Consider the following 21,497-nt stretch of genomic DNA (forward strand, 5'->3'; position numbering starts at 1 on the left):
ACTAACTAGCCTGAAAAGCATGACGCTGATGGTAGGGAATATTTCATTGATTGATCTGCATGTCAGTCTAGGTGCTGTCCTGTCTGTGGCCCCTCCTACCAATTTGCAGCTGCAGCTGAAAAGCAGAGAAAGTCCTTGGTTTCCCTGATAGCAGCCAAGATATCAGTGAGTTCTTACACTCTTTTCATACCAAATCCCAAACACTGGAAAGCTACTGGAAGAAAATATTGACTTTTATCTTGGGGAAGAAGCAGTGTTATCTCATTATTCTCATAGTAAATCTAAACAAAGGATTGTGCTAGCTGTGAAGGAGAAAAGATTCTAACTGCGTGAAGAAAATTAACTCAATTTCAGCTAAACCAGCACAGATGGTCGGTCATTGGGTCAGGTCTAGCCTTTCATGGGTGCATCTGCACCCATTATATTAAATAATAAAGTTTTGGTTACTGGAAGCTACCTACGTTTTTATGTAGATTAGAGAGTAAAGAGAGCTGAGAGTGGACTGAAGTTTAATGAAAGTCTTGGGCACCTCACCCCCACCCAAACATTGCTTTCTTTGTTCCCACCTTCACACAGTCCATCATGTCATTTTGCTAGCCTCATCCTTTGGGCATGGGAAATCTCAGATGTTCTTCTAAAACATCTGTGTGATAAATAACTATTCACGTTCAATACTGACTCTGTGTGATCTAAAACACGGTTCTATTTCCCTGAATTCCTTTTTCTTCTGCTTTCTTACCCCCCTGCCTTTAAAATAAAGGTTTTCTCCTATATAAACCAGCTTTTGAACATGTTTAAAAGAAAATGGGTAGAAACATTAATTTGTAAGTAAACTGAATGGAGAGGAATGGAAGATAGTCCATGAGTTTAGAAAGGTGGGTTGGGGGGAACCCAACACCTCTGTAATACATTTAAGTACAGTTAAAGCACTTAATGTTTCTAGCCCTGAATCACTAAGACTTGCAATTATTTTCTTGAGTTATCTTCATTTTATGGAATAGGGAATATTCTGCTAAACTGAAATTTAATGAGAGGAGCATGGGGAAATCCTGTGGAAACAGTGACTGTTGAGCTGCTTGAAATGTAAGCATTCCAACCTGCTTTCTGTGTTGGTTCTTTTGTGAAATGCAAATCGAGTTGAGAATGAATGAACGTGTCCGACCTTTGAGTGTTTCTGTGCTTTGCCTGAGTTGGGGTCCGGAGTCAGGAGTGGTCACATGGGTATGTGCTGAGATCATTAGACTGGGAACACCAGCTGTGCTATTATTAGGGGTTTTAAAGGTCTGTGGTGGATGTTTTTAGGCTCTCTTCCAGCCCCCACATATGGTACAGTGGAGAACATGGAAAAAGAAACATCTGAAAAACTGTTTTTCCATACAACAAACAGATTCCGTCCCCCACCTCCTGTCACCAGGCAAGATATTTAATGTTAGCTTGCATGTATCACAAACCAGTTCGAAGTATCTGAAATACAAGAATGAAAATAGTGATCATATGATAATAAATACAAGTGTTTTGTTTGAAAAGCAGGACTTGGGGGGGCTAGCCAGGACTGAAGTATGTAGGTGCACATGTTCTGCCATTCATGTGGGTTTTTTTTCTATTGTCTTTGACACTGCTGTTTAGACAGGGCCCTTGTTTTATTACTTTCTGTGTATGTATATAATGTAAAGCTGTTCCTGCAAAAAGTTTGAATGTATATGTTGAGACATAAGATGAGATGTAATACAGAGCAAATAGGTATTTAATAGTGTGGTGATTAAAACCAGTGAACAGAACTACTGCTTGTTATATTGCAGTGATATAGCTTGTAGCACAGAAAAAGCATGTTTTTTCTTTCTTTTTGTCGTAGTAGGAAAAAAATATGTATGTCTTCTTTTGAATGTGTAATCTGTATCTCCTCTGGAAGTTAGTTAAGCAGTTTCAATATCCTCAAAATATAAATAGACTTAGTGCTTAGTGTTCTATGGACTTCTGATATGCTCTGTGTTGTACAAAAGGGAGGTATCTGCCAGGAAGATGTAAGACTGACTAAATGGCAAACTAAAGGTACATGAGGAGCTGAAGAATGTGAACTATTTATAGTCGGTAACAAGTATGTCTCTGTATTTCTTGTGTTATGGGTTTTTTAACCATATAAGCATGTTGTTGCTAAGCAGAACAAGGCATGTTTAAACAATTCCCTGTGCATCATCTTTTCCTTTCTGTCATTAAAGTCTGTGGTGGTTTCTGAGCTAAAGCAGTTGAGGTGCTGCATGAGTTGCCCTGTGTTAAGCACAAAGGGAAGAAAATGCAACACTTGATAAGTTTTTATTTTTGTGTGTCTGTCTTTCAGCTTCCTAACTCTAATCAGACAGCTCTCTCATACAGAGCTTTTAAGTATGGTTAAACAGTACCCAAAATAAGTAATCTAATGTGCAGTTCTTGTTGGGGCTCTCATGCTTTTCCTGTTTATTTTTCTCTGTCCGTGTTCCTTTCTGGATGTTACAGGTGCAGACCCTACAATTGATCAGAAATCTGAATACTCATTCTCTGTCATTGACACCAAAAAACCCAATGTTGATGGTGGGAAGTGCTGTTGTTGTTGTTTTCATTTTAAGTCAGTGAACTGGGATTTTAGTAAAGTGCTAGGACCCACTTGTAGGTGTATGTTTCTGTGAAGAGATACATCTCTAGATCTCATCTGAATGTGATGTCTCCCCATCCGCAAACTGTTAACCTTTCTACTTTTTAGTAATGGTGGTGTTTTAAACCACTTGAGACCCATATAGTTCTTTGGGCTGTTCACACAATACAGCATAAAAGAACTAAGTGCCTCCACTTGTTGCAGTGTGGAGAGCCATGACGTATGACCCCAAACGTCATTGGTGGTTCATGTGGATGAGTGCCGTTTTATAGCTTATACTCAGTCATTTGAGGGTGCTGCTGCATGCTTGTACCCCAAGTAAGCTGGTCTATGCACTGAAACCTGAGTGTTGATTACTCACATTGATAGCTGTGGAGAATCAGCTGCTGCTTGAATAAGATTTTGACAGTCCACATAGTCACATAGCTCCTATGAAAAGAACAGTGTCTCCTGTGTTACTGAGATTACAGTACAAGACCCAGAGAATATTTAAGAGGATTAGTCATGGCGTCTTGCATTAAGCCTGACTGCTTAATCAGGAGGATTTTTCCTGAAGATTATTTTGTTGGCAAAACTAAGAAAATCAGGACTGTGATGAGCTCCAGGGGCTTGCTCTGAAGGCTTAGAGCAAGTGAAGTCCTACTGTGCCAACATGACTGGTTGGTTTGAACATGTTTTTCCTGGGTAAGAGATGAACTGTTGTGTCTGTGTGATGTGAGGAGACTATGGTAAATGTGCTTGTGTTATTATACTTTCCTTAGTAGGTGGCAATCCTTTTTTGACTAGAATCCAGTATTTATATAACTTCTTACAGTATCAGCAACTTTCTGACTGGAAAATAATTGCTTGGATTAGAGTGGTTGTATTTTGCACTGAGAGTATGAAGCCCCACTCTGCTCCCCTCCTCCTCCATTTCTGATTTTAGCAACCTGTCTGATTTTCTGTGCATGAGGTAGGAAGAGTGGAAAAGAGGATTTGATATAAACATGTTTCAGAAATGCGTTTTCTCCAGTCGAGGGTGTGCTAGAGGAAGCAGCTGTGCTTAGTAAATCTTAACTTCCAGGATTCTCTGCAATGGCAGTGATGTCATCAGTGATGGTGGTTCACATACCTCCTTTGGCAGAAAATGCTTCCATGCAATGGGTTTAAGCTAAGCAGTTGCTAGTTAGGTTTTAATTTCTCTGTAACTCTAGAATGCTTTCGACATGCAGATTCTCATGTGGGTGTGTATCTTTGTGGGTAGATGGATCAACCCTTGACAGATGAAAATCTCATCCTCTCACTGAACATATGTTCCAAATCTCTCCTGCGAGAATGCACAGGAGCCTACTAGCCAATTTCACTCCCTCTTCAACCTTAATCAATATATTGCAAATAGTGTGGAAATAGTGTGGGAACTGCCATGTTAGGGGCATGTGTGTATTTGTTTTATGAAGGTTCATTTTGCTAATTAACAGGTTGATGGATTAACGTATACCCCTGCTTCTTGGATATATTAAAGATGAGCTATGATTTTTTGTTTTTTTTTGTTTTTTTTTAATATCACACCCCACCCCCCCCCCCCCAAGCTTGACACTTCTTTTTATTGATATCTTACAATACTGAGCTGCAAGTCAGCAATAGAGAAACTTAACTCATGTCCTAAATGAGTGAAGCTCTGAAGAAGCAGATCTCCCACTTTCTCTCCCTCCTCCTAGTTTAAAATTAGATCTACTGGCCCAACAGGAAGGGACTTAAATTTCTCGCTTATTTTCCAACTGTCAAGCAAAGCATGTAGTCATGCTGAACAAAGCAGCAGCATTCCTGGATTCTTTTAATGATGTATTCAGAACTCCAGTGCCTCCTGATTTAATGAGTACAGTGAATGTATTCACAACTAACAAGAGCGTGCTCATTAAACAGCAGTAAGTTAACTGTCCTATTCTCTTCTAGTAATCCAATTCATAATTAATGGTGCCATATCTGAATACAACACTGGGCTGTCAAATGGAGAGGTTAGATGTTGTGTGAGTATGCCTGGTTAGGGAGGATTGTTGGAGTATAAGTAATTTAGCTTAGCTTGCTTCACTGATAGGGCTACTTCTCATGGTGGGGGCTTTGTGCTTAGAAGTCCCAATCAACCAACTAAAAATTTTAAACCTAAGCAGTTGGCCAAAATGTTAATTTAAATTGTCTCTTAGTTTGTAGCTTTCAATTTTGTATTCTACTGTATTATACTGTTGCTGTTGTCTAAATACAAAGTAGCGCAGCTGTGCTAACTGGAATTACAAGAGCATAAGGCAGAATTGGACCCTTGTTTGACTTGACTGCTGCATAAACTCAGTCTTACAGTCCTGATGGTTGGGTGGTGGCATTTGAAAATTGAAGAGATCAGTTTAGTGTTTTGGATTGGCAGATGCAAGGTGAACAAAGGGTTATGCTGCCTAGAAGCATACAGGAGCTTCTTGGAATTACTTTCAGTGATGTTAAAATACAAGCAGCAACTGGGTGCTTGTGTAAGTTATCTGCCCTCAAAAACACGCTTGCCTTAATTTTTCATAGAACTATGAGTGAAAACATGAATATTGAATATTTGTATTTGCTTTTAATCTGATGTCTATTCTGAAATGTTTTGGTTTTGATAGTTACAAGCACTATTTAATAACAGATTTGGAGACAGAGGAATGGGCCTGAAGGAGGGATAGCATGTGTACTCTGTCTGCTTTTCTACTGGCAACCTCCTGACGCTTTTTTGGGGGCTTTTAGCATAATCAGGATGACACCAAGACAATTATAATTTTAAACCAGCTGACAATCTATTCAGTTTGTGCTGACGGTCTTTCTTTAACCTGATTTTGGAAAAAAAAAGCCACACAGTCCTTAGTACCTGTTTGCCATCTGGATCAGCAGGCTCCCATGTGGGTAGAGGCAGATGTCCCAATTGTCTGGTGCAGCTTCTGCAGCTGCTGCCTCTTGCCACAGGCTGTACCTGGCTCTGATCTCAGCTCCTCAGCCAGTCCCTGCAGATCCCTGGCACGGGCACCTGTGTAAGTCTATCAAACATGTGCTGAATTTTCAAATAATCATTAAAGATTCCTTCTTTCCTCTTTAAGAGCCATTTTCGTTCAGATACCCTGAGTAGACATCATTGCTTGTCTTCTATATCTGTCCTTTCACATTAATACCAAATGGCGAGGTTCCTTTTAAATGTGAACTTACTGCTTTGTTCATGCTGGTGTATGTTGTAAAACCTAAGAATTAATTGTTTGATGAAATTCAAAGGAAGAAAGATTGCATGCTGCAGAATAAGGAAGAACTTGTTCTTTCCATCTTTAAGCATGAAGAGTGAGCCACAGTTGGTTGATTCAAAGTGGAAAGCACTTGGGGCATCATGTGGAGAGACACTTGAATCTATTAGTGTCTTGTGCAGTGAGCACACTGTAGGTAGAGAAAGAGGATGGAAATGGAGGGGAGACTTCAGGGTATCTTTGTTTGGTTTGTTTTAATCTTCAGTAAAACTTTCTCTGCTGGTATTTTCTGCAACAGGTGAATTCTGCTGCATGATCTTTTTGTGTAACTTGTCAATGGAGGTGAGATAGGTGCTGTCATAGGGATACCATACACAACTGAGGCATGGAGTGATGTTTTGTAATCTGTTGCTTTCTACTTCCAACCCCAGGGTTTTTTCTGTCTGTATTAGGCAGATTGGTAAAAGGCCTGAGTGTTTTTCCTCTATGTGTGTGTTTGGGGGGTGGTTGCTGGTTTTGTTTTGTTTTTTTTCGGTGATGTAGGATTGCCAGGGCAGAAATGGACTCTTTGGGGAGGTAGCTGCTTTTCTTTTATTCTTATTTCTGAGTTTAAATTGCTTTAAGCTTTTTTTAATACTAGACCACAAATGTGCATTAGACAAGGAGGAAAGTGGAAACATTTCCTGTGTTACAATGCTCAATTCTATTTTGGCAAGATTGTAAATACTTCTTAAATAATTGAAACTTATTCTTTATTGTGAGTTATAACTTTCTTATAGTAGCCACATAACTTATACCTTTAATATGGTCTACTACTCTGCCCATTCGCTGAGAGAATAGTGTGCTGTTTACTGACTGTGACTGGGTATCTGAAAAGCTGAGACATGTTCCAGATATTCTAGTTCTGAATAATAATTTACCCTGCCCACATACAGTATTTTCAGAGAAGCTGCAGGGGAAGGATTTTGTATTTAAGGCATATTTGCTCATGTGGGTGTGAAAGGGTGGTGTAGGGGGTATTCTTAACTGGAAAAATGACCCACACTTTTCTCTGTAAACTTTCTTGGCCCATCACTTCAGTTTGGATCTTTACAGCCACCCTACTTAATAACAGTTACTACAAAGGACAAATTTTTGTTACCTTGCAGTAGTAAAGCAACCCTGGTTATTAGCACAGACAACAACTCCATTCCTCCAACCTATGTGTAGATTATTTTTAAAGATGACAGTGACCTTTTCCATTCTGACCCCAAGCTAAGATGGTAGTCGAAGTCATATTACAAACTTTTCAAATAAAAAGTTTTAGAAATGCTGAGTTGAAATACCTTGCAGGTCAAGGAAATCAATAAATTTTGTGCTTTGCATGTAGGCTTCTTCTGAGGGTGTGGGGTTTTTTTTTGTTAATTGGGTTTTTTCCCCATTGGAAATGGACTGACAAAGAATAGATGTGCCAGACTGTAGACTTGAGCAAATTCGAATACTGCTGCAGTGCTACCATGAATCAGACAGTCTTGAGGATATGCAGCTTGAGTAGGAGGATGATGTAGGTCACGCAGTACTGGATTTTTTTTACTCGGGTGGCAAAATGCTTTATGGGTGAGCAGGAGACACCTAGTTAGTGCCTTGAGGCTTTGGAGATCTTATTGTATCAGAAAGGTGACTCTTCATAAAAACAAGTTTAAACAGCACCAAATGACTGATTGCTTGTTGCTTATAAGAGTCCTATGTTTATATTTTGCAAAACCTGGGGTAATGCTCAAGTGTTATTTACTGTTCTCCCTTTCGTTGATATCTTTTTGTCTTCCAATCCTTCAGGAGCAGAGCTAATAGCACTTCTGTGAGAATTTAATCTCACTGCATGTACTGCAAGTATCTTAAGTAAAATGTGCTTTGGAATTTGTAATAATTTTTTGGCTTTGTAAATAAATAAAAAAAAAAAGAAGCGGGTGATCGTTCAGTAACAGCTTACCCGGATACTGCTCAACAGAATGTCTTGACAGAAGCTACTTTTTGCCTGTGAAAGTCAGATGAATACTTGATGAATCCTTTATTTAACAACAAATCAATTATTTAAATTGGAATGGAGTAGAATGCCTTGAAGGTCCGAGGTGTACTGACCTGGCAATTCACATCCACAGCTGCATACAAAGCAATGACTTGAGTTTCATAATAAACTTTGCTAAATAATAAACTAAAGCAAATCTATACAAGGTTTACTAGCCAATCAGCTGTAGAGTTAAATCCTCATTTATCTCGCTGAATATTAAACAGTGACTGAATCTGGCAAGGGATAAATAAATTTACTGTCAGTTCATTCTTGATTACAGTCTGAGCAAACCTTGCTGCTAAAGATGCATATGCAAGATAGATGGAAGATGGCACTTACATGGACTCACCGAGAAATCGAAAAGAAAAATGTTGGTTGAAAAAAAATCAATTCTCAGAAAAAGTAAATTTTAAAATTGAAAAATTAACGAAAACAAAAAATGGATTTTCACAAGATACTTTATATGCAGTGATTTCAGGGAAATATCTGTGGAAATCTCAACTTGTACACAAAGAGTATGAACAGAAAAGCTTGCTTAGTTCTGCATGTTGGTGAAAAGAAACATTTTTTTCTTTAAAATTTTAGCCTTTAAAAGAGTATTTTATTCCATTGCCTCACCACTAATGTGCTGTATTTGCATATTGCTGTGAATGTTGCTCCTGGATTGTTTTTAACAGATACTGATTGCTAAGGGCCTACAGCTGTATTTTTTTCCTTTTCTTTTTCTTTTTTGTACTCTGGGGAAGAAAGGGAAACTTTTCTTCTAAAAATTATTTTTCTGCATCTCTGCCTTTTGAAAGTCCAAGGTATTGGAAAAAATTTATTTCCTTAACAGTGGAACTAATTGATATGAATAACATGGGAATGGGAAGATGCATTCTTTGAAACAGAACAGGTGCAGTACTTTTCTCAGTGAAAAGTATTATGTGAAATATTTGATTTGTTACTACATTAAGTCTTGCTACTTCACTATCAGGCTCAAATTTAATTTCTTCTATTGCAGGTGTTTGTGTTCAAGCTTAAGACAATGCATAGAAGTACACATGGGAATATAATTGCATTTGTGAATGTAAATCACCTCATCAAATCCACTGTTCACCATATGGTGAATTTCAGTCTTCTGTAATCACAGCCTGATGCTCATAACGGTTCTTGCACTTTAATAAGTTAAAACTCCATGAGTCAGGACTGTTGTGAAGCAGGAGAGCAGTGGTGTGAAAAGGCACTGGGAGTATCTGCAGCTCCACTGATTAAGTACATGACTATTTATGTATCTTAAAGGCTGGATGTTATCCAGGCATGCTCAGTCTTGAACTGAAGAATAACAAAATGATTGAGTACAAATCAATCTGAAAACATGCCCAAGTGTAAAGGATTCATGTAGGAAGGAAACAGTCCAAAATGAGGAATCTTCTTTTGATCAGAGTTGGATTGTCAGCATCGAAAAGCTTGTTACATTAGGCAGCACTGTAAATAACCATCAATGTAGGTGTGAGCCTTTTGAATAATCACAGTTTTGAATAAATACAGCTTAAATCTAGACAGTTAGACTTGAGTGGGAAAGTAACTTCTAATATGCAAGATCAGATGAGAAATGCTTAAAATTGCATTATCCTTTATTTTGTCTGAAGGAGCATCTGTTTTTGGAGAGGTTTTGCAGGGAGGGAGTCACATTTCATATCTACAAAGATTCAAAAGCTTGTCATTGGTACAAACTTACCCTTGGAAGACAATATTTACACATCCTTTGTTTTGACACTGAGTTGGATCAGTCCACTAAGGGAATTGCTACTAGGAGAACAGGTGGCTTCAACTACAAACTCATTCTGCATGTGAGGGGACAGGAGGCTGTCTGAGCAGAGCTGTTGTGATCTGTCTTGGAGGAGAAATATAGAAGGAAAATTGCACAATAGTTTTTTTGAGGAATGATAAATTATTTGCAAATTCTTAGAACTCAAGAGTTTGCTGAGGTGACAGCTCATGGACCATATAAAAATGCCATTTTGAGGAGGGCAAAGTTTGTGACTGGCTTTTCTTTGGAAAAAAAATTCAGCAAAATGGGGTTTAATTTGTGGGAGCACTTGCATGATTGCCAGATGAGGTCATAGCTTTGTTTCCTCATCAGTGTTTCAAGATTTGCAGCAGAGAGCCTTAGTCTTTCGAAATGTATGCAGTTTAAAATACTGCTTGCTTTTGATCTGTAGAAAAATCTTACTAGTTTTGTGAAGACTCTGGAAACATTTTATTAGTGTTTTCATGATGGTATGCATTTCCCAGTTTATGCTTTCTATGGGATGTTAGCATATCTTTTAAAAATCTCTTCTGTCCAGAGGATGATTGCATATACTTGGCTATGCTGCTCTGTGCTCAAACTAAAAATTTTTGACTTGGTTAAGAATGTAGATATTGTAAAATGCACTGGAAAGATAAAAGTTTTAACGCAGCAGACTGGAGAGGAGTGGTCTAACTCTTTCTCTTTGACTCAGTTTGGTAGTTTGTGTAACTGGTCTGCCAAGAGAGGGCGAGGAAACTTGTGCGTGAGCCAGAGCTACAATTGCATTCAAATGACCTTACAGCATCAAGAACTGTTCATGTGGGAGAAACACAAATAGAAGTGACACTTAAAGCGAGCCTGCTAGCCAAATGGTGAAATTCTGGAGGGGAAAAGGAGGCCCAGGAAAGGAAGAATGCTTTGCAGATGATCAGGAGCAAAGAGAGTTGAAAACCAGGTACAACAATGGCTGCTGCGCAGCTGTAATCTCTCAATACTGTTTGTCGTTCTTAGAGCTTAACTTTGAATGTAGTATATATGTAGTGTGTGTGCCGAGGCATTGCTGGCTGTGTTTTAAATTAATGCAGACAAAGGAGGGGGAACATGGTAAATGCTGCTTTAGTACTTTTCAGATTCCCTTACTCTGCAGTTTAGTTGAATGCTGTTTTTCAACTGTTGCGCTGCATAACGCTGCCTGGGCTTTCTCAAATAATGCTGAGCTGCTGTTGTGTTGTCAGATACAGGTTTTGTTCCAGTGGGGCAGGGGGAGAGACTTACGCTTTGCCTTGTGCAAAAGTAGGACATCGACAGTGCACTATGCTTGAATGGGTCAAGGATCACTGTTTATTGTGACAGCTTCCTCCTTCCTTCACTACCTTAAGATCTGAAGTTAGTCCTAGCAAACTGCCATGTTATTTAAAATGCTGCAAGCACAAGCTGTGTGTTTTTCTTAGAATAAAACATAAGGAATCTGAGTCAGCTGATAGTTTTAAGGTTACAGATTAAACTGCTTTGAGCATCAGGTATTTTAAGTTGTGATGTTGTTATTAAACAAGTCTTGTGATGGGGCAGGCACATCAGTACAAGCTGAAATACTTGCACAGTCTTGCAGGCTTTTGGCTGCAAGGAAATTTCAGTTATTTGGGATACTCATATTGTCTTATTCATAGGACAATTCATTTGTCACTGATTTTTGTTGGCAATCCTGGAGTATCAGAGGCAGGAAAAAAGTTAATGTTTATCTGTCGTGTATATTGATCTTTATATATGCTGATAGATACTTTGTAAACTTGAAGCCTACTTACTGAAATATGCTGTTAGTGATGGCTGTCTAGCTGGTATTATGGGCTTCATTTTGTTGTTAAAATGGAAATTCCTACAATCTAAGAATCTTAGACTTGAGTTTTTCCTTTGAAACACAAGATGAGCTGTGCTGGGGATGTCATTGTTGTATTAAGCTCATTTTCTGGATATGATTTGAGTTCGCTTTTCTTACTGTATTTAAATTTGAAACCAGAAGTTTAAAATAAAAAAGAAAATGGGTAAACATTAATGCATGAATTTTGATGATATGAACTATTTTCTCTGTATAACTTCTTTAAGAATAATTTTATATATATATATCTTGATGTCTTTGAAATACTAGATTGCTTGTGTTCTGGTGGCTGGAAGGTGGGAAGGCTCTTTAGATCTCCCTCAGCATTGTTACTGTGAATTTGTTTGCTTACCAGTTAATCAAGTGAGGAACAACTCTTCATAACTTACTGATTTGTTTTACTACTCCATAACTTGGCTGTGTCTGCTAAAAGAATGTGTACATTTATTGTAAAAAAAAAAAAAATAAAAAAAAAATTCAACTGCTTCTAATGAAGTTAAAACAAGAAATCAAGTTTAGCTTTATTTTTCACATGCTCTTTGTTACAACACCTGTTTTATCTCAGAGCTAAAATAGTTTAAATGGGCTTTCCATGGTTGGGAGCTTTTTAGCTTTGGAACAGCAGCCATACTAGCTGGTTTTTACTCTTTGGTAGACTTGAAGGAAGCTGACATTTCTTAATCAAAAGCTTTACATTTTGTAACTTTATAAAAACGCTTTGGACTGGCACTACCTGCAATACCTAAATTCCTTAACGCTCTCAAAAATCTCAGTGCTACAGCTGTTTTTAGCCTATTGGAGGAGGAAAGCAAATTGATGGAAATTGGATGTTTTTGTAGAGTTATTAGCATCTGTAACACTACTTTGCAAATTATGGGAGTGTAATTGTAGCTGGACAGAGATGGAGTTCATATCAGGCAGAAAGAATACCCTTCTTGTTAGCTCTTTTTACTCTTCTCTTCTGTTTTTACTAGTTCGGGTAGGATCACATTGCAACCAAAGGGCACTTAAATTCTAGTAGAAGCACTTGTCCATAGGGATTAGACTAAAAAAATCTGAAGTGTTCTTGAGTGAAATACTTCTGAAGGATTTTTCTTGTTCATTTTCACATGACACACTTATTCCTCTTCTAAATAACTGTTTTACCCCCTGATAAAGAACATAAAGGTAAAGTGAAAACAAGGAGTTTGTATTCTCCCTATTTACTTACCCACACTTCTCGTTTCTTTTTTAAGTCTTCTTCCAGTGAGGCACTTAAATTTCATGCTACTCTGTGATGAATATGTCACTGCTTTTTAAAATTATCTTTAGAATACAGAGGAATACCTGCCTTGCACAGGTATTGAGCAATTTTCAGTTATTATGAAGTTTTTTTGAAGGAACGTGTTAAAATCAGAAATGTTTTCAACAGGCTTGTTTCTTGTTATCGCCCTCCCCCTGTTGTGTATCCCAGGTGTTGCTATTTAATGTAGTTCCTTTTGTGGCATGGACTGTATGGAAATCAGTTTTCTGGTGAACATTGTCCCAAAACACGGCATTGACACAGACTCTAAGAAGAAAAGTTTGAGGCAGAGGAAAGTATGTGAAAGGTGCTGTTAGAGACTGCCCTGTAGTCAGGGATCTTGTTCAGAGAGCAGTCTGGTGTGAAGGGAGCTTGGATAAAAGCGAAGGGTAGGTCTGTTCTAAAACTAGCAGTCTTTGCAGACTAGCAACAATACAGAATAACTTAATCTTAAGTCTTTCAGCAGAACTGAAAGTATTTAGACCAATTTATAATATATTTACCAGCCTTCCTGATTAGGATTTTAGTTGAAAGTATTCTGAGACAACTAGTTTCAAGTAGGAAATAGATGGTCTTTTTTAGACCAGTATACCTTGCCTTCGTATCATCACTAGTCATTGCGAGGCTGTACAGGAATTCCTGGAAAAAAACTGAGGATTAGAAGTGATAGGAACGTATTTCAGCTGTGGTTTCCAGATTGTTAGATTTTTAAATACTGAAACTATTGCCTCATTGACTGTGGTACTGTTCCCTTTGATCCCAGCTCATTCTGAAATCCTTTTGCTCTAAAAGAGATGGAATGTGCTTCCTGATGTCATTTAACTTTACACGTATAAGATTTCATTAGAGAGCTGCAACTGAAGTTGAAAAATGTAGCTGGCAAAGAAGCTTTCAATACAGGAGATGCAGAAGGAATAGCTGCCTAGTTAGGCTCTAAAAATCATGTGAACTTTAAGCCACTCAAGAGTTTAATTTAGTGGAAGACTGTCCTGAGAGGCTTAAAATAGATAGCTCGGATATCATGTGGAAACTCTAATTTAGGCATATATTGATATAAGAGACCTTGGGCTTATTTTTGTTTGTTGCTGGCCAGACTGCTTGCTTTCCTCCCTTAACCCCGCTCTGTATTGCCAGGATGCACAGTACACTGGCAGTTGTTACTGTACAGCTACACCTAACTGTACCAGGGAGTGTGAAGGAAAATCAACCTCCCAATACTGGCACTTGTTCTGGTATAGCCGGTTTCCAGTGGAGTCTTCAGTAAACTTGTCTGGTTTGGAACTGCTCTTGGTAACACTGGCTGGGAAGGTAAAAGAGGTAGTGGCTCTGGTCAGGATATCCTTCTGCTTGCTGAGAAGCGTTAGTGACTTTTGAACCTGGGTTTTCCTTTTCTTCCCAAAAGTGAAAGTCTCGAAGTGGTGAGTGAGACAACTGATGTGGTAAGGAAAATGCTTGTCTCAAAGTTGAGAGGAAAGCAGGTAAGTTAGTTCAGATGGATTACTCTCTCAGTGCCCTCCTTCCAATGTAAAAGAAAATAAAACAAATTTAAACTTAAGTATTTATCTTGAAATAGCAAAGGCTTTAGATCAGGCAAATTATTTGCTTTTCTCTGCCTTTTAAAGAAAGATGCAAGTTCACTGGGATTTGTACTTTTTCTTTTTTTCTTAAGTTGTGCTTAGGAACTAGTTTATTTGCATGTTACCTAATACTGTAAATTCAAATTATGGCTACTACATCAACAGTGCAGTAATTTTTAAATTGGTTCAGAAAACTTCTTGTTTCTGGCATGATCATTAACATAACATCAGTAGGAAGGTCCCAGTGTAACTGATGTTATTTGCCCTCTGAGGAAAGTGTCATGGGAAAAACAAATGGACAAATGGATTTGCTATGTTTACAGTAGCCATGGAAAGTTCTGCATTGCTAAAGTCTACCTTAAGCTTAGGAAAAAAACCCACCCACACTCTAAATCTTTAAAAAAATGGATGCTTTAAAATATCACTTCAACTCTGCACAGGAATTTATTTGAGGTAAAAATCTTACTGTTGGCCTGGAAGTATCTGGGGATTTTCACTGTACAAGAAAAAAATGCTTCTGAAGCATGTGCTCTAAGCCTGGAGTAGGTGGTGTTGCTATCACTCCCACGCTTAATATTACAGCCCTTAATGCAATCACAGCTTTTATCATGTAACTGTACTTATGGATCTATAACTTCATAACTAGAGATTCAGTTTGGGAGGTATCATTATGAAAGCTACTGTTGTCTTCCATGTGAAGAATTAAAATACCTCAGCATCCTTACAGAAGCAGTGATGGAGTAGATAGGATACCTTCATATTTAAAAACTTTACAAGTTAATGGTGAATGTTTCACTACTTGAATTCTCTGTGAACAATGCTAATTTCTGTGAACCGTATAGAATAAGGTTGGCAATAAGAGTCAGATGAAGACTGTTTGTGATGGGTTGCAGAGTTTTTGCTGTAATGACACAAGACCTCTGTTCCATCCATTTTGAGTAAGCCACAATACTGTCCTCTGATAGCAGTGTGGTGGTGGAAGTTGCAGAAGTCTGTGGTCTATGCAGGGAGGATTGATTTGTATGAGATTTCAAAGCCTTACTAACTTTTTCTGTGTCTTTCTGAGACATGGCACGTTCCTTTGGAGTTAAAACATCTCAAATACAGATGCTATGAGTTGAGATGATTTTTTTAAAGGTGTCTTGAAAGTTTTGGATGGCACTTAAGCATAGTTATACAATGCAGAATGCCATATTGACAAGAAGCATCTTGTCCTATTTTGTTACATTTGCATTTATCATAGCTTAAAGGTAGTTAGAACCTAGCGTTATAAGACTAACTTTGAAGGGGGGAAGAGGGAAATATTTATATTTTATCTTTATTGAACAAAATCGCATTGCTTTGTTACTGACAGGAAATCAACATCTCAAGTTTTTGAGTGAACATCTCTGAAGAACAATCTCAACTTCTATGATTTATTTTTATTAGAAGTAGGTTTTGTTCCAGCTACTTTCCAAAATGCAAACCAAATGTTTTCACGTACAACTCTTTTGAACACCAGACCAATCCCTTATTCATTAAATTCTTGCTGTTAAACTGGAGAACTCGGTTCTAGAGATAGAAAGGAGAACAATCAACTGAGTATTTTTGGTGTTAAAACACTCTTTCATTTAATGGAGTGCTGTCAAGATTGCTCTGCCTTTTCAAGGTTTGATGGAAACATGCCCTGCCCACCTTTTTGAGACTCTAACTGGCCTTTAATTCTGTAGCTCTGAGCCTTGGATAATGGAGTATCTCATGTGCATTTTTCCTGTAGTGATGATAGCATGCAATGAAGCAACAGCATCCACACAAAAGTGACCTGGGCAAGTCTTTTAATTCCTCTGTCTGTTTAATTACTGTAATTACTGTAACTTTGAGTGTTGAGAGCATTGCATTTACCTACAAAATGTCATGTACGTTATTGCATGTTGCTTATAAAGACTTCCAGAGAAACAATCGTGGAAAACTGCTGAAATGCAAACTAAGCATACTTCAGATTATCACTGTCTTTCTGACATATTCAGATTTTACAGTCAGTGTTGCTTATAGTACAAAAAAAATTACATTTTCAGTCCAATTTTTTGAGATTGCTTGTAAACTATCTGTCACCTGGGGGGATGGGGATATACATATTCTCTGTGTAATGGGCATACAGTAAGGGCTTCCCTAACTCGATCAACTGTACTTTTGTCTGCCTCTTCAGTCTCTCTTGGCATCAGGCTGAGGTGTGGGGTTGTTACTAGGTCTTCAGAAATGTTTTCCACTGATAATATACATGTCTTTTAGTTGAGAAGCTATTTTTAGCAGTCTGGTTAGACTGTTAGAGTCACTGGGGGACAGGGTCCTGGTGGAGAGCTGTAAAAGGGAGATGTCAATGGTTTGGAATGGGAAGGGAGGGGGAAAAAGGATACCTTTCATTCCCAACTGTTTTGCCTCTTTCTGACTGTTGTTACTTCCTGGTAACTTGTAAAGAAAAGGCACATTTCTCAGGATTGCTAGCTTGTGTTCAGCAGCTAGGAATATGTTATTGAAGAAAAATTGGTGGAACTGTATGGAGGAATTTGCTTTTTCACTGTGGTGATGTTCAAAGGCTGCCTGCATCTCAACAAAGGGACACCTTTTAATTAGAGTGAATCTGAGAAGTGCTGCTCTTCACTATGCATTAGTGGAATGGCTCTGACCTGGGGCAGTTTGGATGAAATGGGAGTTATATTAATTTGTACACTTGCTTATATACAAGACTTTTTTTCCCTATTGCACAGTAACCAGGGAAGAATGATGCAGGTAACAATGCCACTGAAAAAAGAAATTGTTATAAATTGTGGAATCTTTAATTTGACCATTGTACTCAGCTACACCTAGCTTTTTAATATTTAGTTTTTTATATTTTAAAAGAATAAGAGCTTCAATTTGATCTGTTTTATTCACAGAACGATTGTACAAAAAGACAGCTGAGGTAGAAAAAAACCCGCAAGAGGGGCTGCTGTTTTAAGTGATGATGTGCTACATTATGAACTTGGGTCAAGAAAGCTGCTGTTTTTTCTTGGTGGCAAAATAACTAGTGAGACTCCCCTAAATACATTGTTATGCTTTCCCTGCTTCTTCCTTCCAACACTTTATTTTTAACATGTGTTTTGTTTTAGTGCTAAGTCAAAGGTCAGGTTAGTGTTTGTCTCTGTGTGCCTGGCTGAGTGAATGTGGTTTTCTTCACTTCCATGTTTATCCTTGCAAATAAAATCTGCAGGTAGAAAATTTAAAATGGAATTTAAAACTGTTTGAGACTTCTCTAAGTGACATACCTGGGACCACAGCCACATAATAGAAACGTTTCAGTGATGTGTATTTCATTGCTGTGGGGACACCAAAGATAAAGTAAGGTGTAGACTGTCTGATTTGCTCCAGCATTTCATAAAATAACATTCCATGCTATTGAAGGTTTGCAGGCATGCTGAAGTGAAAGATTAGACCTCTCTCTTTTTATTTTTTTTCTGGTAGGTTTTATATGTTCTGTCATACTAACTCTTGATGTCAGGGTAGTGTTGTCTACCTGATAGAGGTGTGTGTTGTGTTGTTTTTTGTCCCCCCTTTTCTCTCAATTGAAATTATCTTTTGTAAAGTATATATTTTTCTTCCCTCCAGCCAGTCAGAATCAGTTCATGCTGAATCTCATCTTTCCTCATTTTGACTGGTGGATGTTGGTTCTGCTGAGACCATTGTATGGTGGCTGACTTTTGTGCAACATGTGCAGTCTTGCAGACTTTGTTTGGCTTAATTTGGTGGTGTAACTTCGCCTATGTAGGATGTTTAGCTATAGGAAAATTTTGCATATGGCACTTCAACTTTGTCAGGTCAGATATTTTCTGCTCACTGTTATGTGTGTCATGTAGAACGTGTGATGTATTCTGGGTAAGTTGCAAGCTTCGTAAGCTAAAGTTCAGTTTAGTTTTTACAACTGTCTGCAATTTGACTGAAAAACACTGACCCACAGCGGTTACAACCTAGTGGCTATGGTGGTGCCCTTTCTCTTGTAGTGAGGGGCACTCATGGTGAATGCAAACTGTACTCTGGTAGCTAAGCATTAAATATTTGATTTTAAAGACTGATGGTATGCATGTCTCTGTCACTGAGCCTGGGAGCTGTCCTGGGGAACATAAGAATGATGTGGTTGATGTCCTTTCTAGTTGCCTTTTACTTTATGCTGTGAATGACCAGGCAGCACTGTGTAGCTATAATGTACAAACTCTCTTCCTATCTTAATCTGTAGTAATATACTTTACCACTGTATATTAATGTGCGTCTACTTTAACAAAAAAAAAAATAATAATCCAAGAACTGAGCAGAACAGATCCATATACCTTTAGTGACATAATTGGGATGCATGACTGCAAAAGCAAGATTCTTATCTAATAAGAATACACTTGTGAAAGGGGAAAGAGGAAAACATCTATCTGATCTTGGAAACCTACTGCTGCAGCTAAACACAATACCAAAAAATCATGTATCCACTCTAGTAGCAAGAAAATATTGGTTTTTTGTGCTAGCTGTATGTTTGGGTTTTGTATGATTTCTTAATTGCACTGTAAATTGGTATCTCTTTATTGGGGCCTTTGAAAAGCTAATGACCCTTCAGGTCTGAAAACATTGTAAAGCTTGAGGAAGAGTGGAAACCTATGAAAGTACACTTATATACAAGTGAGGAGAAATGTTGTAAAAAAAAAAAAAAATAATTTTTTAAAAAATCCCCCCCAAACATAGTGCCAGTTGTTAAGTGGTCTGTCGTCTGCTGCTGAACTTGTTCTGTGTTGCTTTATTTGTGCTTCACTGTAGATTTAGCATGAATTGTCTGAAAAGAGTGGAAGTTGTCAAACACCTTCCTGTCCCATATCGACATGGCTGTATTGAGCATTCACGTGACAGTAGGGTTCTGTAGCAGACTATATGTGTGTGCCGTGGTGTTTCTGTGCAGTTTCGTGGTATGTCCTGGGAAAACCAGTCTCCTGTCTGGCCCTCCTGGCATACTGTGCAACTGACCTTAGCCTAGAAAGTTGTGGATCCAAGTAAGTTGTTGACCTTTTCCTCCTGCTTATTTATAAACCTTGGCGTTTCTGCTGCAGTCAGGGTAGGTGGAGTGAGACTGAGGAAGAAGAGGGCATTTCAGCACTTGCTTATCCTGCTAAGAAAGTGGCAGCATGCCGTGCTTGAATGGCACAGAGATCCTCTGGGCAGGGGCTGTGCAGGCAGCTGGTGTGGATTTTGGTGGCTATGGAATCTGGACTGAACAGCAGCTTTGGAGCAAGGGTGAAACTGGAACAAGTGGTGGAACTGCAGACTTAAAATGAAAGCATGTGGATCTCTTAAAAGAAAGAGCTCTGGGAAGGTTCTGATGCAGCTTGTCACTACCAAGACATTCATCCCAAAAGGGCTGTGCTAGACTTAGTGCTGCTTAAAAGCTGTCTGCCTTTTAAAACTGTAAGATGTGACTTGTTTTAGCCTTGAGGTATCAGGTGCTGTTGGTGATGATGATGACGGAAGTTTACAAGGGAATTATTGCTAGATCTGAGTCAGGGCAAGTTTCCTGTGCTTCCTGTTTTGGCCATAGAGATTCTAGCCTCGTGATGAGTATCAGTAGGATATTTTGATGATTAATTTTTATTTAATAATACAAATGAGGTACGTCCACACTGTTTTTATTCCTGTTTCCATGGTGAGGGACAGGTGTGTGAAAACTGAGCTTCAGTGCTGTGGCCCATGGGACCTTGCAGAGATAAAAGAGCACAGGAAAGAAGAATGGAGTATTATAAAGCAAAAATTTCAAAGTGATAGCAGAATATGTAACTGAGGAGAACAGAAGTTAGTTCTTTGTAGAAATCAGGAATCATGTCTTCTCTGAACCCTGCAGTTGGTACAGATGGATCCAGAACAGCAAGGGAAGTAGGGGTGGTCTAGTGTGCCTACATCACTACTCTGCAGGAGGAATAACTACTGTGTTTAATTTCCTGCATCCTGGTATAAGCGATATTGCAGTTTTCTCTTTAGGATACAATCTTGTCTTTGGCTTGAACTGCTGCATGAACTGTTTGAACTGTTATGTTCTTGTGACCGAAAGGATGACCAAGAATTTGTTAAAGATAAAACTGTTTATTGTATGGGGCAATGATGGCCTGGCCTGCAGATCTCTACTGCTATTTGTCATGCTTTTTAATGTCATTTCAGCATTTCTTGGTGAAAATTCCATTGGCCCCAAACCCTCAGGCAGATACAGTGTAATATGCCAAGTTAATTGTGCTTAAAGCATGACTAAATTTAAACCAAAAGCTTTTCCGTATGAATCATAGAAGGAGTTAAATAGGTTGACTTCATTTCAGGGAAGTCAGTACCTATATAAAGTATAAAAGTATTTAACTAAACATTCTCTCTTCTAGTGATGTGACGTGCAGCCTTTTCCAAGCAAGTTCATTTTTCTCTGTCTGCCGCACTAAGTTGCAAGAAGTGCTCCCCAGGCCTTCTTTAATAGCAAGGAGAGTTTCATATTCTCTCTTGACAGTAAAAGAGATGTGATGAAACTTTGAGGTCTGGTGCTAGAACATACTGGATAGAGAATGTAAAATTAATTAAAGCTAAATAATGAAGTTGGGGGTGTGCAGTCTCAAAGCACTTTTTAGAGTTACTGGCTTCAGCTGTCATATCTTGGCTTCTTTTTACCTCTTTTGGCTCAGGTAAGACTTTGCGTGTAAAATGAGCAATCTACACAGGGAGTTTACAGAGTAGGTAAGAGGTCCGTTCCTTTCAGGAAATCCTGTGTTTATATTCAGGATTGTACTTGTAGGGCTTGCTTTCCATTTTCCTTGTTGATCTAGAAATTTGAATCTTCCCCAAGTCCCTTAACAGAATCTCGCTTCTTCATGCACAAGCAAAAAGTGTGAATGTCTTTGAAACAGTCAGTCAGTTACTTTGATTTTAGTGATACTTTCCAATGGAGTCAACGTTTATCATCTTCTTCCTATGTAACTGTGGATACTGAAAGTCCAGAAAATGTTCCAGCCTTAAATCTGAGTAAATGTTATTTTAAAGGAACTGAGTATTGAGAATTGTAACTTTGCTTGTGATAG

General features: G+C 38.4%; 1 protein-coding gene across 5 annotated transcripts in view; it reads left to right on the forward strand.

Moving 5' to 3' along the window:
* TRAK1 (trafficking kinesin protein 1) overlaps positions 1–21,497 on the forward strand; it is a 140,027-nt gene that overhangs the window by 13,644 nt on the left and 104,886 nt on the right. Inside the window, exon 1 of one of the 5 annotated variants that reach the window (XM_005510639.4) lies at positions 10,263–10,629. The exons of 3 other annotated variants lie outside the window; for them this stretch is intronic. In XM_005510639.4, the coding sequence (XP_005510696.1) occupies positions 10,544–10,629 (86 nt within the window). In that variant the 5' untranslated portion in view covers positions 10,263–10,543. Of the gene's footprint in view, positions 1–10,262; positions 10,630–21,497 lie in introns of those variants that run through there. One more of the 5 variants, XM_005510640.4, reaches the window with a different exon arrangement.

Source organism: Columba livia, chromosome 2, assembly GCF_036013475.1.
Source record: "Columba livia isolate bColLiv1 breed racing homer chromosome 2, bColLiv1.pat.W.v2, whole genome shotgun sequence".
Lineage (NCBI taxonomy): Eukaryota > Metazoa > Chordata > Aves > Columbiformes > Columbidae > Columba > Columba livia.